The 23,717-nt window shown below is 46.3% G+C and overlaps 2 protein-coding genes across 3 annotated transcripts in view; one reads left to right on the forward strand and one right to left on the reverse strand.

Annotated features, from left to right (window-relative positions):
• Positions 1 to 23,717, reverse strand: part of LOC128310036 (flotillin-2) — a 141,154-nt gene that overhangs the window by 97,133 nt on the left and 20,304 nt on the right. The window lies entirely within an intron of this gene.
• Positions 6,739 to 18,390, forward strand: LOC128310204 (uncharacterized). The gene is made up of 4 exons (XM_053046787.1): positions 6,739 to 8,591; positions 10,840 to 10,846; positions 12,358 to 14,228; positions 16,393 to 18,390. The coding sequence occupies exons 1-4, from the start codon at positions 6,739 to 6,741 to the stop codon at positions 18,281 to 18,283; spliced, it is 5,622 nt and encodes a 1,873-aa protein (XP_052902747.1). The 3' UTR covers positions 18,284 to 18,390.

Raw genomic sequence — 23,717 nt, forward strand, 5'->3', positions numbered from 1 at the left:
ACGAAAACCAAAAGACAAACATGTTTGACCCAATTTTATAGCCGGAGGAGCCGGTTTGACTTGTTTAGTATGAGTTGCCGGAGACATCCCCAGCAGGGTCTTTTTTCGCCATTGTTTTACACACATTTTTCACGAACAACTTACACTTTCACATTCAAAAATTGGCCATACGATCGCTTCATCCCATACGCTTGTTTGTGGGTTAGCCGGGTGACCATCACGCTTACGCGTCGGATTCCATTTTAGCCCGACCGAATTAAGCCGCGGTTCGAGACGAATCGAGCTGAATGTGATCGAACGGCAGTTACGTAAGAGCAATCTCGATCCGGCACAAGAAGTTGCTATCGTGGAAACCACTGCACCGGAACGTAGATATGGTGCAACAGGTTACGATCAAAGAAGGTCGAATTTAGCCGTTGAGAAATGTGCCGCACATTACAAAAACAGAACGGAAAGCAAAAGTAGTTACATTCAATGCCGAACTGGTCGAAATCGATTCCTCCTAAAACGAGTTACGTTTTTTTCCGATGGACTGAATATTTCATATGATATTATATTTATGAAATATTTAAACAGCACAGTTATACAGTGCGTGCCATAACCACAAAGAAAATCGTTTTTATTTTCTGAAATCCTAAAGGAATAAATAAAAACAGTATTTCACAGATTATCTGTGTGATCTAAGTCAACGTCTTTGCATTTGTTTTTAAAATTCCTTCAACCATTATTGCATTGGCAATTATGAAAAAAAGAGTTTTTGCTAAAAAAGAACGAAAAGTGAAAATCGCGAAGAAAATTTTCATGTATTTTGATTTTTTTGTTATGACTAAGTTCCTAATTTGTTTGTGATAATGCTGATTTTTTTTTGTAAATAAATTGAGCTTTTCCGATATCAAGCCAACAATTTGAACAACAAACAAATATTTAAAATTGTTTAGTCAACTCCTGTATTATGAAATCTAAATATTGGACATATTTTTATGTTACGAACTGTATTTTTATATTCTTCTTAGCCTGGAAAATATTAGTAACATTGAATCACCAAGCAGAGTAATACACAATAAGCAAAGCAAGTACACTAAATATTACCTGTTTATTTCATGGTACAACGTCATACTTTAACAGTGTACATGTGCGAAGTGATTAAATACAATCAGTATCATTCGTTGCGAAATTTGAAACAAATAAAAATGATACTGAGCGAGTGATAAATCTAAAACACCACGAGAGAAAGGTGATAGAAAAGCGGACTAGGTGGAAAATGAGCCATCAGCGAACCTTCGCGAAAGGTTAAATTACCAGCTGCCACTGGGTGGATGTATCACGTTACCAACACACCCTGGCGCCACCACGGTAATGTTTTTTAGAAAAACAATTACATTGCAACCGAAACCACCCCGGCGCGCGCGTTTGCTCCACTCTTCCAGCGGGTGAAAGGCGCATCGCATCGACCGCTAGCCAACCACAGCCAGCCGGCAATCCACACTCGCTGCGATAAACGATGATACATAAGAGTGCCATTATTTCATGGGTTTCTAGTTTTTGCGTCACCGAAAACGCGATCGGCATGCACGTTAGCGTAGCATAACATATGCATCGAAACAGGATGCGTCAATGCGCGGGTGTTGTAGTACATTGTACAAGGGCCTGCCAAGCAGTAGACGGTACGAGCGAGTGTTCATGTTGCTCTGTTACAGAGAAGGACAACATTTGAATCAAACCGAAAAATTATTATATTTTATTGAATTTATGTTAATTCCAAGTGATCTGCATAATACTTAAAGAGCTATTTTTGTGGTTGAATTTAAATGCAAGTTATTATACCCTAGCGCATATTGAATTATGAACAAAAAAATAGCATTTGTTTTTGACTATTTGGTGTCACAATTGTGCCATTCATGCTGGTTTCCAACTCCATCCCTAAGCTATTGCATCATCATTTTCATTTGTGAAGGCGCCAAAAGACAAGCAAAAAAAAAGCAAACCACGTTATTACTAAACATGTATTGCAACAAATGGCAAAATAAAACATCCACCGGCAACAAACCATTAAACATCAAATGAAAGTGTTGGCCATCCGTGTGTACGTGCGCAATGACAGAAAGAAGCAGAAGGAGCTCAAAAACGGCAACGAAAAAAAACACAAAGTTACCCTACACAACAACAAACATCGTCAGAAAATAGCACCATGCGCAGCCAATTTATGAGATGAAAATTGCTGCACCATATTCTCTCCCTTCCGCGGTGCAAACTGTTGCTTCACCCGATCCTCCCACCCTGGGTCCAATCCCATTCGCTTTGCTTCCGGGTGTGTGTGAGTGTGTACAGTGCCACTTTTTGTTTTGCGGGAACGGAAAAACGAAAACGTACTCACATGTACTTCCCATGCCCATTTTTCGTCGTCCCGATCGGTTCACTTTTCTGGGTACATCAAACCCGACGGGCACCTCGGGTCCGTGTGTCCAGTGTGTCCGGAGGCCAGTTAAACATATGTACTTTTATCTCGCCCCTCCCCACCCCAATGCCCTGCACATACACAGAATGTCCACAAAACAAAATGCTCTCAATTTGCAACAACGAGCTGCTGGGAAGGTAAAAATATGTATGCACACTTGATGTGTTTCTCATGCGCATAAGCTCGATAGCATCGCTTTTATGACGTCTTAATAGGATCAGTTAGGGGCAGGATTTACACTCCACCGGCTATCTTTGTATCGGTACACACACAATAGCGTTACTGTTATCCTGATGGAGAGCGATGATCAATTGAAATGGCGAATGTGCTTAATGAGGAGAAAGTCTATTTATACGTCTAAAGGACAAGTGCTCAATATTTGCAATTGAAAGTACCTCTGCAGCTATAAACTAAACTAACTCTAACTTGTGCTGATAACTTTTATTGGTTCAGTTTTGTATCTGTTCCTTTTCCGCTATAGAACCAAGCACATCCAACCTGTTCCACATGTTCACAACAACACTTTATGACCAAATTCCCCAAAGGAGATGATTGTGAATATGAAAGCCTTAGAAACAACTATTACTGTAACGCTTAGTCATTCTTGAAGGTTGTGCCAATGATGCAATTGACACACAAACATTATACTTCTTTCACAAACCAAGCGAAAAGCGTCACCCTTTTGGTAAAGAAAAACGGAAGTATGACTGTTTTGCTAATCGTTTGTTTGACAGCCTTCAATTGATTCTTTTGACATCAGGACTTCATAGTGACGTTGTGAGCATACAGCAATATTGCGCTAACTTGCGTCGATATGTTTGTAAGATTGGCTTCTATTTCTGTACCCACCGGACACATTTGCTGTTTTGCAGGAATTATCGACTCACCCTGTTCCTAGCTACAATCAGGTTATTCCGGTGTATTCAAAGTGGCGCCTAGCGAGCACTAACTCCCGCCCGTTGATGTTAGGTGAGAGCACCTCCGGATACTACCCGTGTCGGTCTCTTCATCCAATTTCTCACCTCTTACACAAATGCCGTCACCTCATTTACCTCTACCACTCCACACACTCTTTCCATTCCCGCAGGAACTCTCCCATGGATATCTCGAGTGCATTTATAGCACTGCATCTTAGCAAGGCTACCCCCGGGGGGGAGGTAAGGGGATCCTGCTCCGGACGACGTGTGCTCGAACAACTTTTACTTTCCATTGGCATCATTTGACTGATACACACGGGTCTGCCCCCACACACTAGCGCACGTTGACCGATTCTGGCCGAGGGTTCGTAATCACTCGGCAACGGAGCAGCTACAACTTAAATAGCAGGCTTTATCCAGTAGCACATACCGTAGGCGGTTCGGTACTGTTTCCCAGTGTGATGAGACACACATTACACTCGTTATGCAGGCCCCCCCTCGTAGCTGCTTCGGAAGTTGTCTATGGTCCAGATTGCCAGCCGGAATCGGGCTCATCTGCTCTCGCATAGTTAAATGAAGCTGTTGATGATGATGATGATGATGATGCAACCAGCAACTCTTTGTTGAAATGCATTGTTTCGCGTTGAAAGTTGAAGCCACATTAGATGCCAAACTAACGATGAACTGGCTATGGCGACGAGCAACGTTTGACCCCTTCGTGGCAGCGTGACGTGACGATGATTTAGCGCGTATCACGCTTCCCGTCAGTCAAGCAAACCGACAATGCCACGCCTACGGGGTTAAACGACTAAGCGATGTTGAACAATCGCATGTTTTGCAACAGTATATCCTCAAGATAAGCTGTTTCGAACGTGTGCGCAAAACGAATTAAGGAGCACACGGCCACTTCCCGACTATAAATAGGCACAAAATCATTTTTAAAACTTTTTCCGTATTAAGATTACAAAATTTAATTCAGATACAAGCATTGTGCGCGGGGCCAATACGAAAGAATATCTTGTGTGAATATTATAAAATGAAGATATTTTGCAAAAATATACCCTGAAGCTGCAGAATTATCATAAAAAATGTAACTCCCCACAAGTCATGCCTTTCTTATCTCATACTTTCTTGTTCGGTTACCACGAACCCTTAACAAAGTGGCAATGCATTTCCCTGCAGCAGTTTGCGGCACGGAAATGAAATGAAAACACATTAATCATAAGCCATAATGCAAACAACCGACCGGGCAGCTGATGCTGACAAGCGGCTTGCTATCATGCTACCGGTCAAAACAAAGCCAAAGGCGATCAATCGCTGCAGCGTGTGTATTTCATAGAGACCCGCTACCCAACACGTTGCAATCTATTTGCATACGTACTTTCGGCATGCAAATTAACTCCAGGAAACAGCAAGCCAATTTTCGACCTCTCGCAAACATCCAATACATGCTGTGCCGATGTTTATACTTCGCGCGCTGGTGTTAATGCATCCATGATTGATTGACAAAAGTTATCATCAATAAAGTTGTACTTTTCCGTGTCACTCTGAAAGTAAGCAATGAAATTCATCCAGCGTGAAATTATGCTACACTCACCACTGCCTAGAATCAATGTATGTGTACGGCCATTTCCATTTGCTATGTTCGCTCGACCCTCTTGCTGTTCTGCACTGCATCAACCTACTACATTGTGTGGCTTTCTCGCCTTTTCAACAATGTACTGCCGAAAAGCACGAGCTAGAAAATGTCAAACGAGGAAAGGTTATGTCCCATGCGCTTCCGTAATCATCATTGTAAGCCATTGTTAGCCGGCCGTTCGTTGGTCCTAAAATAAAAACCCTTTTAGGTGACGCGTGTAGCATCAACATTTTCCCTCAATTATACACCTCTACTTCTCTGCTTCTTTTTTGTTGCCGCATGTACATACTAATATTCACGCTAATTTTCGTGACCAACAACGGGAGACCTTGTCGTCGGCACGGTCTGCCACGATGCGACAGAACCACCACCACCACCGCGAGGGATTGACATTCAAGGCAGACGAACGAATGTTGCGGGGCTGCTTGTTTGAAAATTGTGTTTTGCGAACCGAAGGTGAATGGCCTTGCGTGATGGAAAATCCTGTGTATAAACCAGGACACACGATAAAAATCGAGTTTCAAGGATGTGAACCAATTTCGTGTTCACAGCTAACGGACAGTTTTGTCATGTCCGTAGTTGTTTTTTCTAAACTATTTTGATGTAGTATTATCATTATTATGTACAACATTTAAGGGCACAAATATATCGTTTTAAAGAATATTGAAACTTATTCTACACAGGACACGGCGTACCGTTGCAATACAAATATATTGATGTGCGTTATAAAATAATTTCTCGTGAAACCGCCTACAAGTATGCAATCACGCACGACGCGCACAGCGAAATGCTGATACCGGGTCAAAACAATCTCCATTACAATGCTGTCCACGCACAAATTACAATTACGATCCCACGACTACGTTGTTGTTTCGGCTTTGACGTGTTGCCGAGCATTAAACGCACAAGAAGTGCTTGTTTACAACCGGACCAGCAGGTGTTATTGTGAATTAATGTCCGTTGCTATTTACTACCACAGTACCTACAACTTTGCGGGCGGTTTATCACAGTCTTCCAACAAAACCACACCTTGCTTTGTGTGCGAGAAAAGGACATCGGAATGGCGAAACAGCTTGGCGATATATTGTTCATACCTGCAATGATAAAAAAAACAAGAATGGAAAGCCCGTTAATAATCTTACACTGCTAACAAGCCTCACTGTAACGACATCAACTCAGTAATGCATCTCGACCAGCTAACTTAGTGTTCTTTACAAGTTCATAAAATGTCTATTAATGTATTTAGCCACCCCCCGCCGTCTAACCTACAACTATGTGCAACCTGACACCGGCACTTATAGCGTTTTTCTTTGTGTTCCTTTGCAGGTGATCAATCGACTTGCAGCGTTCGTGGGGTAGGAATAACACACGTCCACAGAGTACTCACACCCCCACCATTAGGTGCAGGAATAACTGCCTTCGGAAACTTCACAACCGTGTCCGGACAACTAACCGACGTTAGGCGGAAAGCACTTCTGAGTGGCGGTGCTTTAATCTATGTTTCGATGCACCGTTCCATACGGCAAGCAGGAGCAGATCTTACAGCACGTAACAGTACGTCATTGGCGCAAATATCCGAACTCTTGATAAGCGCGTCACAGCGACAATCAACGTTAGGTTATCGATTAAACCGTCGGAGGTTTAACGATTTAGTAGTAGAGTATCGACTAAGCGCATTGCACACCGCTCAAGAGTGATCGAAGAGGCAAAACAGAGAAGAAGTAAATATGGTATTCAATGTACTGATAGCATCGTCTGTGATCAAAACGGCCACCGTCGTTGGTTCTAGTCTGTGGCTCATCCCATTTCTTCTGGGAGCCATCTCCTACTATCGCTATGATCGCGTCGATCCGGAGTCGCGCGTCATCAACCAGGAAGCGCTACTGCCGGAGTATGATTTCGTCGTCGTGGGCGGTGGTTCTGCCGGCGCCGTCGTGGCAAACCGGCTAACGGAAATTCACCGTTGGAAGGTGCTGCTGCTGGAGGCCGGACCGGATGAGAACGAAATTTCGGATGTGCCGTCGTTGGCGGCGTACCTGCAGCTCAGCAAGCTCGACTGGGCGTACAAGACGGAACCGACGAACAAGGCCTGCCTGGGCATGGTGAACAATCGCTGCAACTGGCCACGGGGCAAGGTACTAGGCGGTTCATCGGTGCTTAACTTCATGATCTACGTGCGCGGCAATCGGAATGACTTCAACCAGTGGGAGTCGCTCGGTAATCCCGGCTGGGCGTATGACGATGTGCTGCAGTTCTTTGTAAAATCCGAAGACAACCGTAACCCGTATCTGGCCCGCAATCCGTACCACGGACAGGGTGGAATGTTAACCGTGCAGGAAGCTCCCTGGCATACACCGCTGGTGGCCGCGTTTGTGGAAGCTGGCACGGAGATCGGGTACGAGAATCGTGACATCAACGGTGAGCGGCAAACAGGCTTCATGATAGCGCAGGGCACAATCCGCCGTGGTAGTCGCTGTTCGACCGCCAAAGCCTTCCTGCGGCCGATTCGGTTGCGCAAGAATCTGCACATTGCAATGAACGCGCACGTCACAAAGCTCGTCATCGATCCGGAAACAAAGCATGCGGTCGGTGTAGAATTCGTCCGTGGCGGCAAGCGCCACTATGTGCGTGCCCGAAAGGAAATCATTATGTCGGCAGGGTCGATCAACACGCCACAGATACTGATGCTGTCCGGCGTTGGACCGCGGGCACATCTGGAGGATGTGGGCATTACGGTTATTCAAGATTTGCCGGTGGGCGAAAATCTGCAGGATCACGTCGGCATGGGAGGATTAACGTTCCTGGTGGACAAACCCGTAGCGATCCTGCAGAATCGCCTCGAGGCGGGCTCGGTGACGATGAACTACGTGATTAACGAACGCGGCCCAATGACCATACTGGGCGGGCTGGAGGGCATTGCGTTCGTTAACACGCCCTTCGCAAACGTCACTGATGACTGGCCGGACGTACAGTTTCACATGGCTCCGGCCTCACTGAACTCGGACGGTGGTGCCCGCGTCAAGAAGGTGCTCGGGCTGCGGGAGGACCTCTACAAAGAAGTATTCCATCCGATCGAAGACACGTACAGCTGGACGATTATGCCGCTCCTGTTGCGACCACGGTCCCGTGGCTGGGTTCGCCTCAAGTCCAAGAATCCATTCCACTATCCGCTCATGAACCCGAACTACTTTGAGGATCCGTACGATGCGGCCACACTCGTCGAGGGTGCAAAAATAGCATTGCGCGTTGGTGAGGCCAAGGTGTTCAAGCAGTTTGGCAATCGTCTCTACCGGAAACCGCTGCCGAACTGCAAGCACCACAAGTTCCTATCGGACGAATATCTCGACTGCCAGGTGCGTACGATATCGATGACCATCTACCATCCGGTCGGTACGACCAAGATGGGACCACACTGGGACCCGGGCGCAGTAGTTGACCCGCGGTTGCGCGTGTACGGCATATCAGGGTTGAGGGTGATCGACGCCGGCATCATGCCGACCATCGTCAGCGGTAACACGAACGCGGCTGTTATCATGATCGGGGAGAAGGGCGCTCACATGATCAAGGAAGATTGGCTGGGGCACGATCGATGAGACCTACCAGCTGTGACCAATAAGCAACCCTGTGCCATTCCAAAGTCCGGAGCATTCTTCTAGCCAGCACCTTCGCACCCAGACAAGATCCTTCATCTAATTCTTGCAGGCCAGAGCATATCCCACCCCACATTGTATAGCTAGAAATACCTCCTGCGAGTGTGTGTGTGTGTTGTACCATGCGAAATCTTAGTCCGATAGCTATTACTGTAGTTAAGCAAGCATTGTTGTGTGCGTACTATTGCGCTTTGTTTTCGTCGCATTGTGTAGAATAATTAAATAAATATTACCTCAAATGGAAAACGCGACAAGCCTCCCGGACTTTCACATGCGCGCGGTGATACAACTACCAACGTTTAGCATTCAAAGATGACCGACCAGTATGGTAATGGAGCGTAGGTTAAAAATTCTGGCGAGTGGGGATTACAGAGCTGGTAGTATTTCAAGGTTGCTGCAACTGCTGTAACTCACTCACTGCCGGTAGACATCGGCTCCACTGAGCAGGTTGTAAGTATTGGAAGCACGTACGTACAATTGGGATTGTAACAAAGAAGCCCATTGCAATAAAGGGAGAATACATTCTTGATTTAATGTTTATACATTTCTGGCAATTTTAGCTTAAAACGTCTTTCTGACGTTGGTTTGCCACTTAACGTATTACACGCTTTATATTCTAAATATTCGACAAATGCATCAAGATTTCTCAAAAAACTGCAAGTTACGGAATTGTTAAGAGATCGGAGATCAAAAACATTCGTTTACCCGTATATTAAGAACGCAGTAGCATGCAGTTAAAGAACAAAATATAAAAGTTTATGCCGTGAAAGAAAAACGTAACGTACAAGGTGAGTATCGAAGGTGATCCTGCCCTCTGTCGGAAGTCTTAAAAAATAGATAATTTCAACCACCTTGAGTTCGAAAGAATCGAAACCAGCAATTTCCGTAATTGACATTTACCACACAATGTACAATAAAATACGTTAACAACGTTACAAACTTGATTTATTCCCTTTGTGAGTTATCGCTGGAAAAGAGTTCAATAAAAACTGTTTTGTGCTGCCATATTCTACCTCCTTCAAGCATCACTTTCTTCAATAACCACCACCCAAAAAAAGAAGTAACGAACTATTCCGGACATAAAACCATGCCCCAGAAGGGCATGTTATACTCCTGCAAGACCTTGCCAGATCATTTCTGTCGCCCATCTGCACGAGTCTGTACGCGATTACTCGCGAAGAAGGAATATTTCGAACACGTTTTGCTCATCTCACAATATTCTTCGAAGATCGAACTCGGCGTGCCAATCTCATCATACTCATTTCCTTTTTGTGACAAGAAGAATAACCGCCAGTCGGGCCATCGGACAACGGATTCATGCACAAAATGGTACCTGTAGTTGAAGGAAGTACACCTTCGTCCTCATGGGATGCTTTTTTCTCCCTCAAGGAAATCTTTCATTTCTCCACGATTATGACCAGTGTGGAAGGCAGTGAGTGTGGGGGATCAGTGCAAGGTCACGGGGTCGTAGTAATTACACAACATTGACCTTCCCACACGTCTGCTTGATCCGGACAATCCTCCCCAACGAATGACCTTTTGATACGTGATGACCACGAATGACCAGCCTTCCGTTCAGATTTGTACCATCCGCTACCGCTGATTGACGACGTGAAAGAAGTCAATTTTACGCTCATATTTTAATGGCCCTTGTATGTGGTCCAGGGCGTACGTGAAGAAGCGCCGGATGCAACAAACAATCATCGCTGTGCCGATGCAGAAAATGATGAATGCGAAGCGGTCATATTCATATCTACTAATCGACGCTGCACTCGATCTTGCCGGCTGACTCAGCTGCTTTGTGCACTTGGTTTAATATATGAGGATACTTAAAAATGTTAACCTATCAGCCGATGCATCGTATGAACTTGCGTGGTGGGACTCACGATTTGTACCTTCCCCCTTTTTCAGCAGCATCCAAGCAAGTTCCGAGGAACGACGAAAATGCCGTTCACATCCGTGTTCCACAGCTTACAGCTCAAGGCAGTGGGCAGCAAGATCTTCCCCCGGTGCAGATATCAAGCATTGCAGATATCCAATTTTATTCTACGAAACATTGAAATTTTATGACTAACTTAAGTGGCTCTGCGTAAGGCTCTTTCCGTAATTGTTCTTTGTTAAAGGCGGTGCAACACCAGTTATAGGCTAGGGCAATAAAATCTGTACTTTATGGTGCAGGTGCGTGGTAAGTTCCGTATGCACAAGTGCAGGAAACATAATCATCGGGAAATATTTCAGCCTCCACCTGGATCGTTTGGTAAGTGTCAATTATCAACCGTATCGCGGAGTTAGGACCTGATCAGGTTATAAAATAATGCTTCCTAGACAATTTTGGTTTTAATCTGCATCCAGATAAGAAACAAATAAACATGCAAAACAGCTAGGCTTATAACAAAACAATTAAATTATTCAATGAATAAAATAAAACAAAGGTCAATTACCTCGATGCAACGTCTCCAGCAGATGACTCTAGTTTATTCAATTTTCAATAAGAATCTTCCAATCATTTATTTCGTAGTTTGACTAATAAGCAACCGATTTGTCTTGCCTTGTTTTTTTCTAGTACTTTTCCGTATACCCCTTCGGAAAATCCACATAACAAATGAGTACCAATTAATCCACGAAATAATTACCTACAACGACAGGTAGAGTACATAAAATCGGTAATTTCGGCGGTGTTGTTTTATTTTGTGTTGTCCATTACAAAAAAGTTTTCGTAACACTCAATAATCACCATGACATTGAACAAACTGTATGTGATTATTTCAATGCAAGCTATCACACACTTTCGGAATGTGCATGTAAAAGTTGAACTTGAGCACAAGCCGATTAAATACGGCGATACTACAAGTCAGCCTTAATTTATTTTTTTACACATTCACTGCACTTTATGCAGTTCATTAAAAATGACCCAGTTCGATAGTGCATTGTACCATACAAGAGAACGTGGATGAGACGGAACCTTAAACGAAGAGGTCGTTATCGTAAATTATATTCGAGGGGATGCGGTGAGATAGATAAACTTTGGGGAAAAGAAAGTTAATAATAAGCGAAATAATATCAAATATGGACACCGTTGTCATGAGGAAATGCGATAAAAATACATCCAAGTTCCTTTTGTGGCGAAACCAATAATAACGGTTGGTATAATACACATGCTGTGCACCACCTCGTGGTGCAGAACTCGAGTTCCAGAACCAGTTTTAAAAATCAACCGGCATACATGTAAAATATATCCATAACTGGGTGCTCTTCAGCCTAGTAAAAATTTTATTTGCATAATCGTTGCTCTCACTGGGGCATCTCTACTGGGTGAGAATGAAACCAGAAAGACTCTTCTTAGCCGAATTTTATATAAAAAAAACCGCCATCATTCGCCTCAACAGGGACTTTCAGCATTGCCTCTCGTTTATACATAAGCTCATCGACAGTTTCGCAGCTGCGTCACCATTTGGGTTCAATATTTACCAATATTCGTTCCAACACTTTGGGTGTGGATCTTTTGCTTTAGTAACAATGAAGAACGCGACTAGTCCGGACGCGCGCGGTTCTCGAAACCACGCGGTGTGATATTATAATTAGTGCCGTGTTAGAGTCTCCATGTGAAGGCTTCCAAGTTTTGGCGCTGGATAGATCAATTTCATTTTTATCTGAACCATAAAACTTTAAGGCTGATTGCCCTCCCCTCCCCGGAAGAAAATGCTACCGAGACGAGCTGCTTGGTGGTGCATAACATTTGTCCTGGCCAGCTGGTGGCAAACGTCAACGGCTCAACCAGCAGGTATTACGGCGCTACTGGATTTTTTCCATGCCGGTGATGAACTTTTGAAGCTCGAAAAACCTAACCAACAAACGTTGCTTCCCGTGTACGATTTCATCATCGTCGGTGGTGGATCGGCCGGCTGTGTTCTGGCAAACCGATTGACGGAGGTGCAACAGTGGTCGGTGTTGCTGATCGAGGCAGGATCGCACGAGAATCTGCTGATGGACATTCCCATGTTTGCTCACTACCTGCAGACATACAGCACCGTCAACTGGGATTACAGGACGAAGCCGAGTGATCGATACTGTTTGGCGTTTAAGAACAACCAGTGCCGGTTTCCGCGTGGCAAGGTGATGGGTGGTTCAAGTGTGCTCAACTACATGATCTACACACGTGGTAATCGGCGGGATTACGATGCGTGGGCAGAAATGGGAAATGCCGGATGGTCCTACAGTGATGTGTTGCCATACTTCCAGAAACTTGAGAAGAACGTCGTTCCAGATGTGCACCCCATGTACGCTGGGCGAAATGGTCCGGTGACGATATCCTATCCCAACTACCGGTCCAGCGTGGCAAGGGCATTCGTACAGGCAAACATAGAATCCGGCCTACCGTATGTGGATTACAACGGGCCCAGCCAGCTCGGCACCTCATTCGCGCAAAGCACCACCAAGAACGGGCAGCGCGTTAGCACCAACAATGCCTACCTTTACCCGATACGAAATCGAACAAATTTGCATATCATACGAAACGCTCAAGTCACAAAGATTCTGCTCAACCACGACACGAAAAGGGCCACAGGTGTTCAATATTACGCTCACAAGCGCTACCATACAGTTGAAGCCCGCCGGGAAGTGATTCTGTCCGCCGGCACCATTGCTTCGCCACAGCTTCTAATGCTCTCGGGCATTGGGCCCGTAAAGCATCTGCGCCTGAAAGGTATACAGCCCGCGGTTAATCTCGCCGTCGGTTACAACCTCCAGGATCACGTGGCGGCCGGTGCTCTTACGTTTCTTATCAACCGCACTATAACGCTTACCTCGCAGCGCATCTTCACGCTGGAAAACTTTATGGAGTACGAGCAGCGCCACACGGGGATGATGGCGTCGATCGGGGCGTGCGAGGCACTCAGCTTCCACGACACCACGCTGCCGCCGAACCGTACCGCCGGCGATGGTTGGCCCGATCTGGAGCTGCTGATGATCGGTGGCACACATGCAGCCGATCGTATCTACGAAAGCAACTTTAACTACAAGCCAGACACCTTTAACACGCTCTTCGGTGACATCGAGCGACGCGGACTGGAGGGGTACACCGTATTTCCAATGATTTTACGACCCCGCAGCAAGGGCCGTATACGGCTAGCCAGTGCCGATCCGTTCGTGTATCCGATCGTGCAACCGAACTACTTTGACGATCCGTACGATCTGGAGATTTCGGTGCGTGGAATCCGGAAAGCGATTGAGCTGACGAAAACCGAAGCGCTGAAAGGCTACGGCACGCGCCTGCTTGAAATTCCCATCCCAGGGTGTGAGCAGTACCGATTCGACACGGACGACTATTGGAAGTGTTTTACGCGACACGCTACCTACACGATCTATCACCACGTGGGGACATGCAAGATGGGCCCAGCGAGCGATAGACTAGCGGTGGTGGATCCTCGGCTGCGAGTCCACGGCATAAAGGGGCTGCGAGTGATCGACGCTAGCATTATGCCGGATGTTCCGGCGGGTCACACTAACGGACCAACGATCATGATCGCGGAAAAGGGTGCCGACATGATAAAGCAGGATTGGAAAATGCTGTAGTGGTATGGATTTTAAGATATGCCACACAGTTGTTATTTATTGCAAAGGAAAATCAAAGTGTAAACAGACATTAAACAAATACAACACGCGTAATAAATGAATTTTGTAACACCAGCTCGAACGATCGATCTGCCTGCTAGACATTAAATGATATGTTTTGATATTCCTTCACGCTAAAACCTGCTCAGACAACAGCCCTTCGCGATAGGTATAAACATCTAGGCGTCGACATAGTGTCAGCTCCCTTATGACGTCATCACGACAGATATCGCATTTCAATCCGGATCCGGATTATTCTTGAACGAGAATAGAAACAACCGAATAAATATTCTAAAAACAGGTCAAGCACGTATCAGGTGCTCTTATAAAATTAATGAAAGATACATCATTAGGCATTAACGGCAAATCAAATGTATTATCTATTTAGAGATCACCGAGAAGATCTTCAATTAATTAATTAAATTCAATTGAATATTTTTGAATGATTGCCAGATGAATTTCGCTAAAGTTATTCATCCATTTTGAAGTGGACGAATTTCGTAATGTACAGAAATACACTCGCATGAGTCTCCCTAAGGAATTATACTTTCCTTTAAAGGAATTATTTCTTGCCGCACAAAAAAACGCTCAATGCCACTAACATCTAGATCTCCAAGAATACGTTGTAATGGAGCAGCGTAACACGTCATTTCAGAACTTTGACTAGCTGACTCCATTTTTTTCTCATTTTCATTGACTTCATTCTGCACTGCTCTAGAATTCACTTAAAAGAGCACCACGATAATTAAAAGAACTGGCCACACATTAAGCGTCGATAGTACAAAAACAAAAACATCATTTGCCTCCGAGGACGCGACGGTGAGCGTATTTAAACGAACATACACACACGTAAAACTTCTCGAACTTGCTCGCTACGCTAAACCGGAAAGAAAAGAAAAGTCCGGTCAAGGCGAATGATAACGCAATCGACACCACACCACAGAAAAAAAATGCATCCCGAGTACTCCGAATTCCTCTTGCATCGATGAAATCCCCATCCACCCTTCCAATCTCCCAGCACCCCCCCCCCCCCCCCCCTCCTTCCCTTCTTCTCCAGTGGTCACGAAATCACGCACGCGAAGAAAGTTGCATTCATGCCGGCCAAGTTCAAGTTTGCAACGCTCGTAGGCGTGTGTTGGTGAGCAAGTAAACTTCAGTGACGGAAGCCTGTGCTCCCACATGACCTTATCCGAACGCAGTTTAATGCAAAACAACAACCACAAAATGTAAAAACTCACCCTCAAGCCTCATCGTGCCCGTGCAGGGTGAATGCAGTTTTTGGCCTAGGCAACTGCGCATCGAAGGTTACCGCCGAGGCATCCCCGTACGCCGGTCGGATGAGAATGCGAATGTGGGGCGGGAAGCTTACCCTTCGCCAGTTGGGGTGAGGAAGTGGCAAACGGTAGCGCACAGGTGAATGAGCAGTTTCCCGGCTACCATTATCAATTGAATTGTGCATTGCCGCCCCTTTCACTCGATTCTTACACGTAATCGTAGAAGTGCTCTCAGACTACTAGCTGCTTGATTGTTTTCTCACAACTTCACAACAAACATCCCTCTCGCACACATACAAACGATCGACTCCATCTCTTTCCATCTTCATCGGTAATTCGCACATTCGAGCAGTTTGTACGGAACGCGCACGACTATCTACGAAAGATCACTCGCACTCACTCACTTCTAGATGCATTTTCTCGACCATAAAACAGTGGCGAACTCTATGCAACTGTCCGCCCTTACAAAATGGCGGGAGAAGAGCACTGCACTAGAAGTTACGAATTCTGGAAAATCCCATACTCGATTCGAGCAGTAACCCCGCAGGAAGTACGAGCGACTAGTTCCCGCTTCACAGCTTGCACACACTTGCACAGACTACAGCGACTAGTACTGGTGACGGGGAAGTGACCGCTTAAAACGCATGATATCCACGGCCGCGGCATTCAGTACGAGTGTAGTCGCGAAGCGGTGTGCGTTCACAGCCGTGTGCAGAATTTCAGTGCAGTGCTAAAGGACGCGAAACCTTGGCGCTCGGGCAGATGTATCGTGTGCCGGTGACAACTTCCCACCTCCCAAAGGACCGTGAACCAGTGCAGTATATCGTTCGATTGGTGTGTTGTGTAGTGGCGGAATAGGAAGCTTCGGTTCCTCCAGTGGTGCGTCATCCAACATGCAGTACGTACCACTCGCGGCCGGAATTTTGGGCATGGTGAGCTTCACCCGGCCCCAGGATAGCCTGATGTCGATGCTCAGCTTCCTGCAGGATGGCGGCGAGCGGATGACCCACGAACTACCGAATCAACGGGCGGTCCAGCCGGAGTACGATTTCATCGTGGTCGGTGCTGGTTCGGCCGGAAGTGTGCTGGCAAATCGGCTCAGTGAAGTACCCGACTGGTCGGTACTGCTGATCGAGGCTGGACCCGGCGAGAACCTGCTGATGGACATTCCGATGGCGGCACACTATCTGCAGAACTTTAACATCAACTGGGACTATCGGACGAAGCCGAGTGATCAGTATTGTTTGGCGTTTAAGAACAACCAGTGCCGGTTTCCGCGTGGCAAGGTGATGGGTGGTTCCAGCGTGCTTAACTACATGATCTACACGCGGGGCAATCGGCGCGACTTTGACCATTGGGCGGATATGGGCAATCCGGGCTGGGCGTACGAGGATGTGCTGCCGTACTTCAAGAAGCTCGAGCACAGTGTCGTACCGGACGCAGATCCTGCCTACGCGGGCAAGCATGGTCCGCTGACGATATCCTATCCGCGCTTCCGTTCCGATACGGCGAAAGCGTTCGTGCAGGGTGCAATCGAGGATGGTGCATCGTATATCGACTACAACGGGCCCACCCAGACCGGTGTCTCGTACATCCATAGTACTACGAAGGATGGCAAGCGGGACAGTACGAATGCGGCGTATCTGTACGATATGCGCAACCGCTCGAACCTGCAGGTGAAGAAAACCAGCCAAGTGACTAAAATTTTGTTCGACCGCAACACGAACCGAGCGACGGGCGTGCGCTTCTATCAAGCGGGCCGCTTCTACACGGTACGCGCACGACGGGAAGTGATCGTGTCCGCCGGTGCGATTGGATCGCCCCATCTGCTGATGCTGTCCGGGATCGGACCAGCAGATCATCTGCGTGCGAACGGCATTAAACCGGTGGCGGATCTGCCGGTAGGGTTGAACTTCCAGGATCATACCGCTGCCGGTGGGATTACCTTTTTGGTGAACGACACCACGACGCTCAAGCACAACAACGTCTTCCGGCTGGACAACTTCATGAAGTACCAGTACGAAAAGCGTGGCCCGTTCACATCGACCGGTGGCTGCGAGGCAATCGCTTTTTACGATTCCGAACACCCGAAAGATCCCGACGGGTGGCCTGACTACGAGCTGCTGCACATCGGCGGTACGATCGGTGCTGACCCAACGTACGAGGTGAACTTCAACTACAAGCCGAAAACATTCAACACACTGTTTGGGGAGATCCAGCGCAAAAGCTACGATGGATACACGGTGTTTCCGATGATCATGCGACCGCGCAGCAAGGGTCGGATCTATCTCAACGGTTCCAACCCGTTCCGACATCCGATCATCGAACCGAACTACTTTGACGATCCGTACGATCTGGACATCTCGGTACGCGCCATCCGGAAGGCGATCGAGCTGAGTCGTACGGCAGCGTTGCAGCGCTACAATGCCCGGCTGGTAGAGATACCGATGCCGGGTTGTGAGCGCCATCGGTTCAATTCCGACGACTACTGGAAGTGTTTCTCGCGACATGCCACCTTCACCATCTACCATCACGTCGGCACGTGCAAAATGGGTCCCCGAAAGGACCCGAGCGCCGTCGTTGATGCGCGGTTGCGCGTGCACGGTGTCAAAGGGTTGCGGGTGATCGACGCCAGCATAATGCCGGATGTACCGGCGGGCCATACGAATGCGCCCACGATCATGATTGGCGAGAAGGGTGCCGACATGATCAAGGAAGACTGGAACGAGCTTACGTAGAAGCGGTACCCGGACGAATGTTTGTCGGCAGGGTGATTCTCGCCAGTAGTCAGATAGTTATAGAAAACATTTTGAGCACGGATATGGCATGTAATTTATTCATTCCTACACGATTATACGATCTCCCCACCATCAACCCCACCCCAAGAGAAAGCAATGATTATTTATACTATTTATGTAGAACAAGTGTGTACTTAGACTGCGCTTATACCCGTTAATAAAATACTACGCCTAGCTAATTGAATTACGAAACCAAGCTTGTGTATTTCCCGGAAACTTCGCGTGCTCCGAACGTTCTAGCGAGGCCAAATCTGTAGAGAAGATTGATAACCTTTTGTAGAAATGCATTTGTGATTTAATCATACCCGTTCGTTCGCCGACAGTGTACGTCAGTGAGAATGCTGAGGTTTTTCTGATGCGAGCAGAAGCTACCATGACGCCAAAGCAATGAAAATTGTACGCTATTCAATTAATTTCTCACTCCCCTCCACGCCGTTGGTGGTACAATTGTTGCTGTGTACATTAAACGAATGATTAAAAACATCGATTACGCGCTAGAACAAGCTACGTGATGAACGATATCACACGAATCTGATGTAACGAAGCGTAATGCGAGTTTCGTCTCGCTCAAGTCAAGCGCTCAACGAACACATTGAAAAGACATTAATTTCAATCATACAAACACACAAAGGAACTTTTCAGTAAGAAAAACTTATCTTATTTAGCCCTTTAAGAGCTGTCCAGCTGTCAAAATTGGATCAAAAGTCAATGAACTTTAAAAATGCTTCAATTGCGCAATTGCGTTTGGTGTGATGGATGCGAAACTACAAAGCCAAGGCCGTAAGATTGTTCAGAAACGAAGGGCCACACTGTCAAGGTTACGGAGTGTCCCTTTTTTTGCAATCAGGGACCCCCTCACCAGAGGGTTGCCAAGGCCGCACTGTTAACCCAGCATACAGTCAAGATGGTCACAATTCACTCACGAATGGAACAGAAAAAAAACAGAGCAGAGCCGAACATTTTTAACGACACGAAAACCTGTTGCGCTACGGAATTACCTCTTCCTCATCACCGCGTAATATTGAACTGCAAAAAACAGTCACCGTCAACTGGAGCGGATGCTGTAATGCACAACTTACATGAGCTCTAGGAAGCTCGTGGAGCAAAACAAAAAAGATGAAAGGAATCTGCCAAACAAAGCCTTTATGATCGTTTACTGTTAAATTCCTGTAGTACGTGTCAGCGTACTCCATTTAATGGAATCAATCGAAATGCCATGTCAAAGAACTTAAGACCGTTATCAGCGAATGCGCTCAAGCAGACCAACAAAACTGCATGTATATCGAACTAACTTCCAAAAGTGTAAAACGTAGCTGATTTAATATGGTCCACCAAAAACTGATTCATCAACTATAAATAAAGTAACTGTGCAAACATAATAGTGACATGCTAATAAGCCATACACAGTTTCTCTCTCGTTTGGCATTGAAAAATTCATCGTATATCTTCCCGGCTCGGTTGACGCACTCGCCTGTCTCATCGTGCACGATACGCTGGAAAAGAACCGACTTTTGTGATCAGAATTTCAATTCGATTGTCCGGAGTATGCATTTAATAACACCGTCAATACATCACTACACGGGGATTTCAAATGCATCGCTGTTGCTTTTAATCGATCCGTTTGATTCAATTGAAACTCGATCGATATCATCAATGATTAAGTCGAAAATAAATGATCGCGTTGGAAATAATCTGAGAAAATAATCGCAGCTTCAAAACACAAAATTGACATAGCTAGCCAGCAATAGTTCGTTTACAATTTTAAAAACAGATCGATGCTACTAAAGCTTCAAACAAAATTACAAACAAAACATAACAGTATTAACAGAAACATAAACATTGATTAGTGAAAATGAAAACTATCATTTTGTATCGGTAGTATCGTTCTGTAGCGGCATACTGAACAGGAAAGACTTACTAACGAACAAGCGACGAACCTCAATACAAAATCCAAATTGCATACTTGCAGGCGGAATATATTGAGGTTAGAGCTCTACACCGATGACAAGGGTACATCGTTGAAGCGTTACTTGGGCGTTAGGTTGCGGTCGCGATAGAAAACATTCGCTCAACACAGTATTTTCAACCGAACTTGGGAAAACAACCTTTCCTTCTTCACTTCATACACACATTTCGCGAAAATAAATTTACAAGATTGTATAACACCAAAACTGTCAAAACTTTTGAAACATTATTTTTATCACTCCTGCGCAATTAACAGTATTGATTAAGATGTACCAACTGGATGTTTCAAATCCAGAAACAAATTCAACTTATGCTGAATCGATTCAAAAAGGCTAACTCTGACCATTTTTTTATATTGTTATCAATGACGTATCGACTTTTTTCCACGTTTTTCCGTCGATCCTTGCTATGAGGATTTTTTCCGAATGGGAATTTTCCTCGGTCCTGTCGTGTAAAGACCGACGCCGCAATTAATACACCACTGGACCGCGCCATCTGATGACAATTTAAACCCTTCAACATTTAAATGATCATTTAAAAAGTTAAACAATCAATATGAAAAAAAAAGTTTAAGTACAAAATGCAAACACCATGAACAGGTGGACATGGATCTCATACGAAGGTATGAGATATATCATTTAGAATCATCTTTTCTTTTCATTGTAAGATTTTGAGGTATACGGCATCATCTTCATTTCGTTCTTGTGATAACAACTAAGCCAATGTGAGTAACAACCACATCTTCACATTTTCAATAAATTAAACAACCTAGTTATGATATTTTGAAATTTTTAATAAGGCTATGTGAGGACCACACAAAACATTGATTATGTTCTATATTATACTATAATGCCTCCTGATGCATGTAACAAGTATTAACAACATTGTTCTATTCCACCACTAACTGGTGACTATTAAGCTAATCGCGTACATCAGACGAACTAAATTTGATATTCCGTTATTTTTTTTTTCAGCACCGATCTCACAACCGATCAGCTGTTTCACACGATAAACAAACGATTATATCATCAACTAAACTATCTTCATTAGCATTCTTTCCTCTATCGGTTTGCTCCCAACTCGTTTTTATATCCGTTTGGCATTGGCGAGCGAACGGTGCGAAGACACGATCACGAAATTCTTCGTCGCATGCGCTCCCCCACCTAAAACCAACGAAAACGACCAATTTCCGATCGTTACGGAGCACCACTAACCGGTGTTACGGTTTTATAAAATGGAATTTTAAAAACATCGTTCCAATATAGCGTCGGTTACCCTTGACCATGGCGATACGGACACCACTTATCACACTCAACGACCTTCGAACTTTTTCCTTTAACACACACGTGCAGCTTCAGCTGTCCGGTTACTTCCATCTGATAGAGTTTCTTCGGTGCGTCCTGCTTAAATGCTACACAAAAATTACTGCCTCATAAGCAAGCCACAATTAAACCAGACCACTGACGCTGATGCATCTTCACGCCCACATTAGACACCACTTGCCGTAGGAATGTTCTGCCCCAACCATTCGGTTTTGATCAAATCCGATAGCTTTTCGCCAATCATGTACGCGGTGGCGGTCGGGTGACCGCTGGTCGGGTACGGAATGACCCCAACGTCGGCCACCCGTAGCCGATTGACACCGTACACCTTCAGGTGAGTGGACACAACCGCGGTCGGATCTGTCGTCGGGCCCATCTTGCACGTCGCTATCTGATGGTGAATAGAGGTCGTCTGCGTACGGATGGCACAGCGCCAGTAATCGTCCGAACCGAACCGAAAGCTGGCACAGTTCGGCAGTGGAATATCGTACAACTTCGCATCGTACCGCCGGGCGGCCCGTGTGCTCATCAGCGGCATCGCCGACCGGATACCCTGCAGTATCGTTTCCACGTCCTCCGGTTCCTTCAGCATGTTGGAAAAAAATCGCGGCCAGTGCAGCGGGTTGCAGCTTTTCAGGCGCAGGTAGCCTTTAGACTTTGGATGCAGTAGCACGATATTCATCGTCACCGCGTCCCGCTCGTTCGCTTCCAACGGTTTATAGATGCTGTAAATGCTGTCCGTCAACCGGAACCCGCTGCGGATACCGCTGCCATGATCGGCCGCCTGCGAACCACCGGTCAGAATGTACTCAATGTTGGGCAGCGTGGCCGGCGTGGCCGCGCTTTCGGGATTTGTGGTGTTGCGAATGAAGGCCACCGCTTCCACGCCACCCGTCACCGTCATCGGTCCTTGGCCTTGCAGAAACGACAGAAAGGCATCGAGCGTAATCACGTTGTCGCCGTGCAGTGAAAGGTTCGTCGTGTTGGTCACGAACGCGAGCCCCGTAAAGTAGATGTGGTCGTACAGCGTCTGTCCGACCGGCAGGTCCTTTAGCACGGGTATGCCTATCTCCTGCAGGTGTTCTTTAGGGCCGACACCGGACAGCATCAGTAGCTGCGGTGTCTGCAGTGCTCCTGCGGTCAGTAGAATTTCCTTCTCGGCGTACACCGTGTAGCGGTTGCGGTCCTTTATGAACTCCACGCCGTAGGCTTGCTGGGTCGTCGAATCGATCAGCACGCGAGTCGCGCGCGCATTCGTAAGTATGTGCAAATTGGGACGATCGAGTATCGGCTCGAGAAACGCGGTGTACGCCGTCAGTCGGCGACCGTTTCGAACGTTCGACTGGATGTACGACACACCGATCTGCGACTCACCGTTGTAATCCACACTGTTCAGACCCAGTTCACGCCACGCATTCACGAATAGTTTTGCCAGCCGGGTACGATACGGAAGATACCGTACATCCAGATTGCCGTCCGTACCGTGATACTTGTTTACCTCGCGAAGGTACGATTTCTCCGACTTCATGAAGTACGGCAGAATCTCGTCGAAGGACCACCCTTCATTGCCTGCCGCTGCCCATTGGTCGTAGTCGTACTTGTTGCCCCGCACGTACATCATGTAGTTGATCAGCGTCGACCCACCGAGGCCCTTCCCCCGTGGATAGCTACACCGTTGATCCTTCATCCCTACGAAGATATCGTAACGTTACTACATTTTCTTCATCCATTCATCGCTTGGTCCAAAAACCACACTCTCTTCTTACCCCAACAGGAATAGTTCTGCGGCTCGGCGAGGTATCCCCAGTTATATCTGGTTGACTGTAGGTACGCCGAAAAGATAGGCACCTGGACGAAGAGATTTTCCTGCTCACCCGCCTCGATCAGTAACACATTCCAATCGCGCACTTCACTCAACCGATTGGCTAGCAGGCATCCCGAAGGGCTAGCACCCACAATGACGAAATCGTACTTCTTCAACAGTGACGCTTGTTTGACGCTGTTTTCCTGCAGTAATCGCACATTTGCCGGGTCACTCTCAGCGTAGCCGGTCGCATCCGGACACTGGCACGCCGAATCTTTCGCCA

The sequence above is a fragment of the Anopheles moucheti genome, chromosome 2, assembly GCF_943734755.1.
Source record: "Anopheles moucheti chromosome 2, idAnoMoucSN_F20_07, whole genome shotgun sequence".
Classification (NCBI taxonomy): domain Eukaryota; kingdom Metazoa; phylum Arthropoda; class Insecta; order Diptera; family Culicidae; genus Anopheles; species Anopheles moucheti.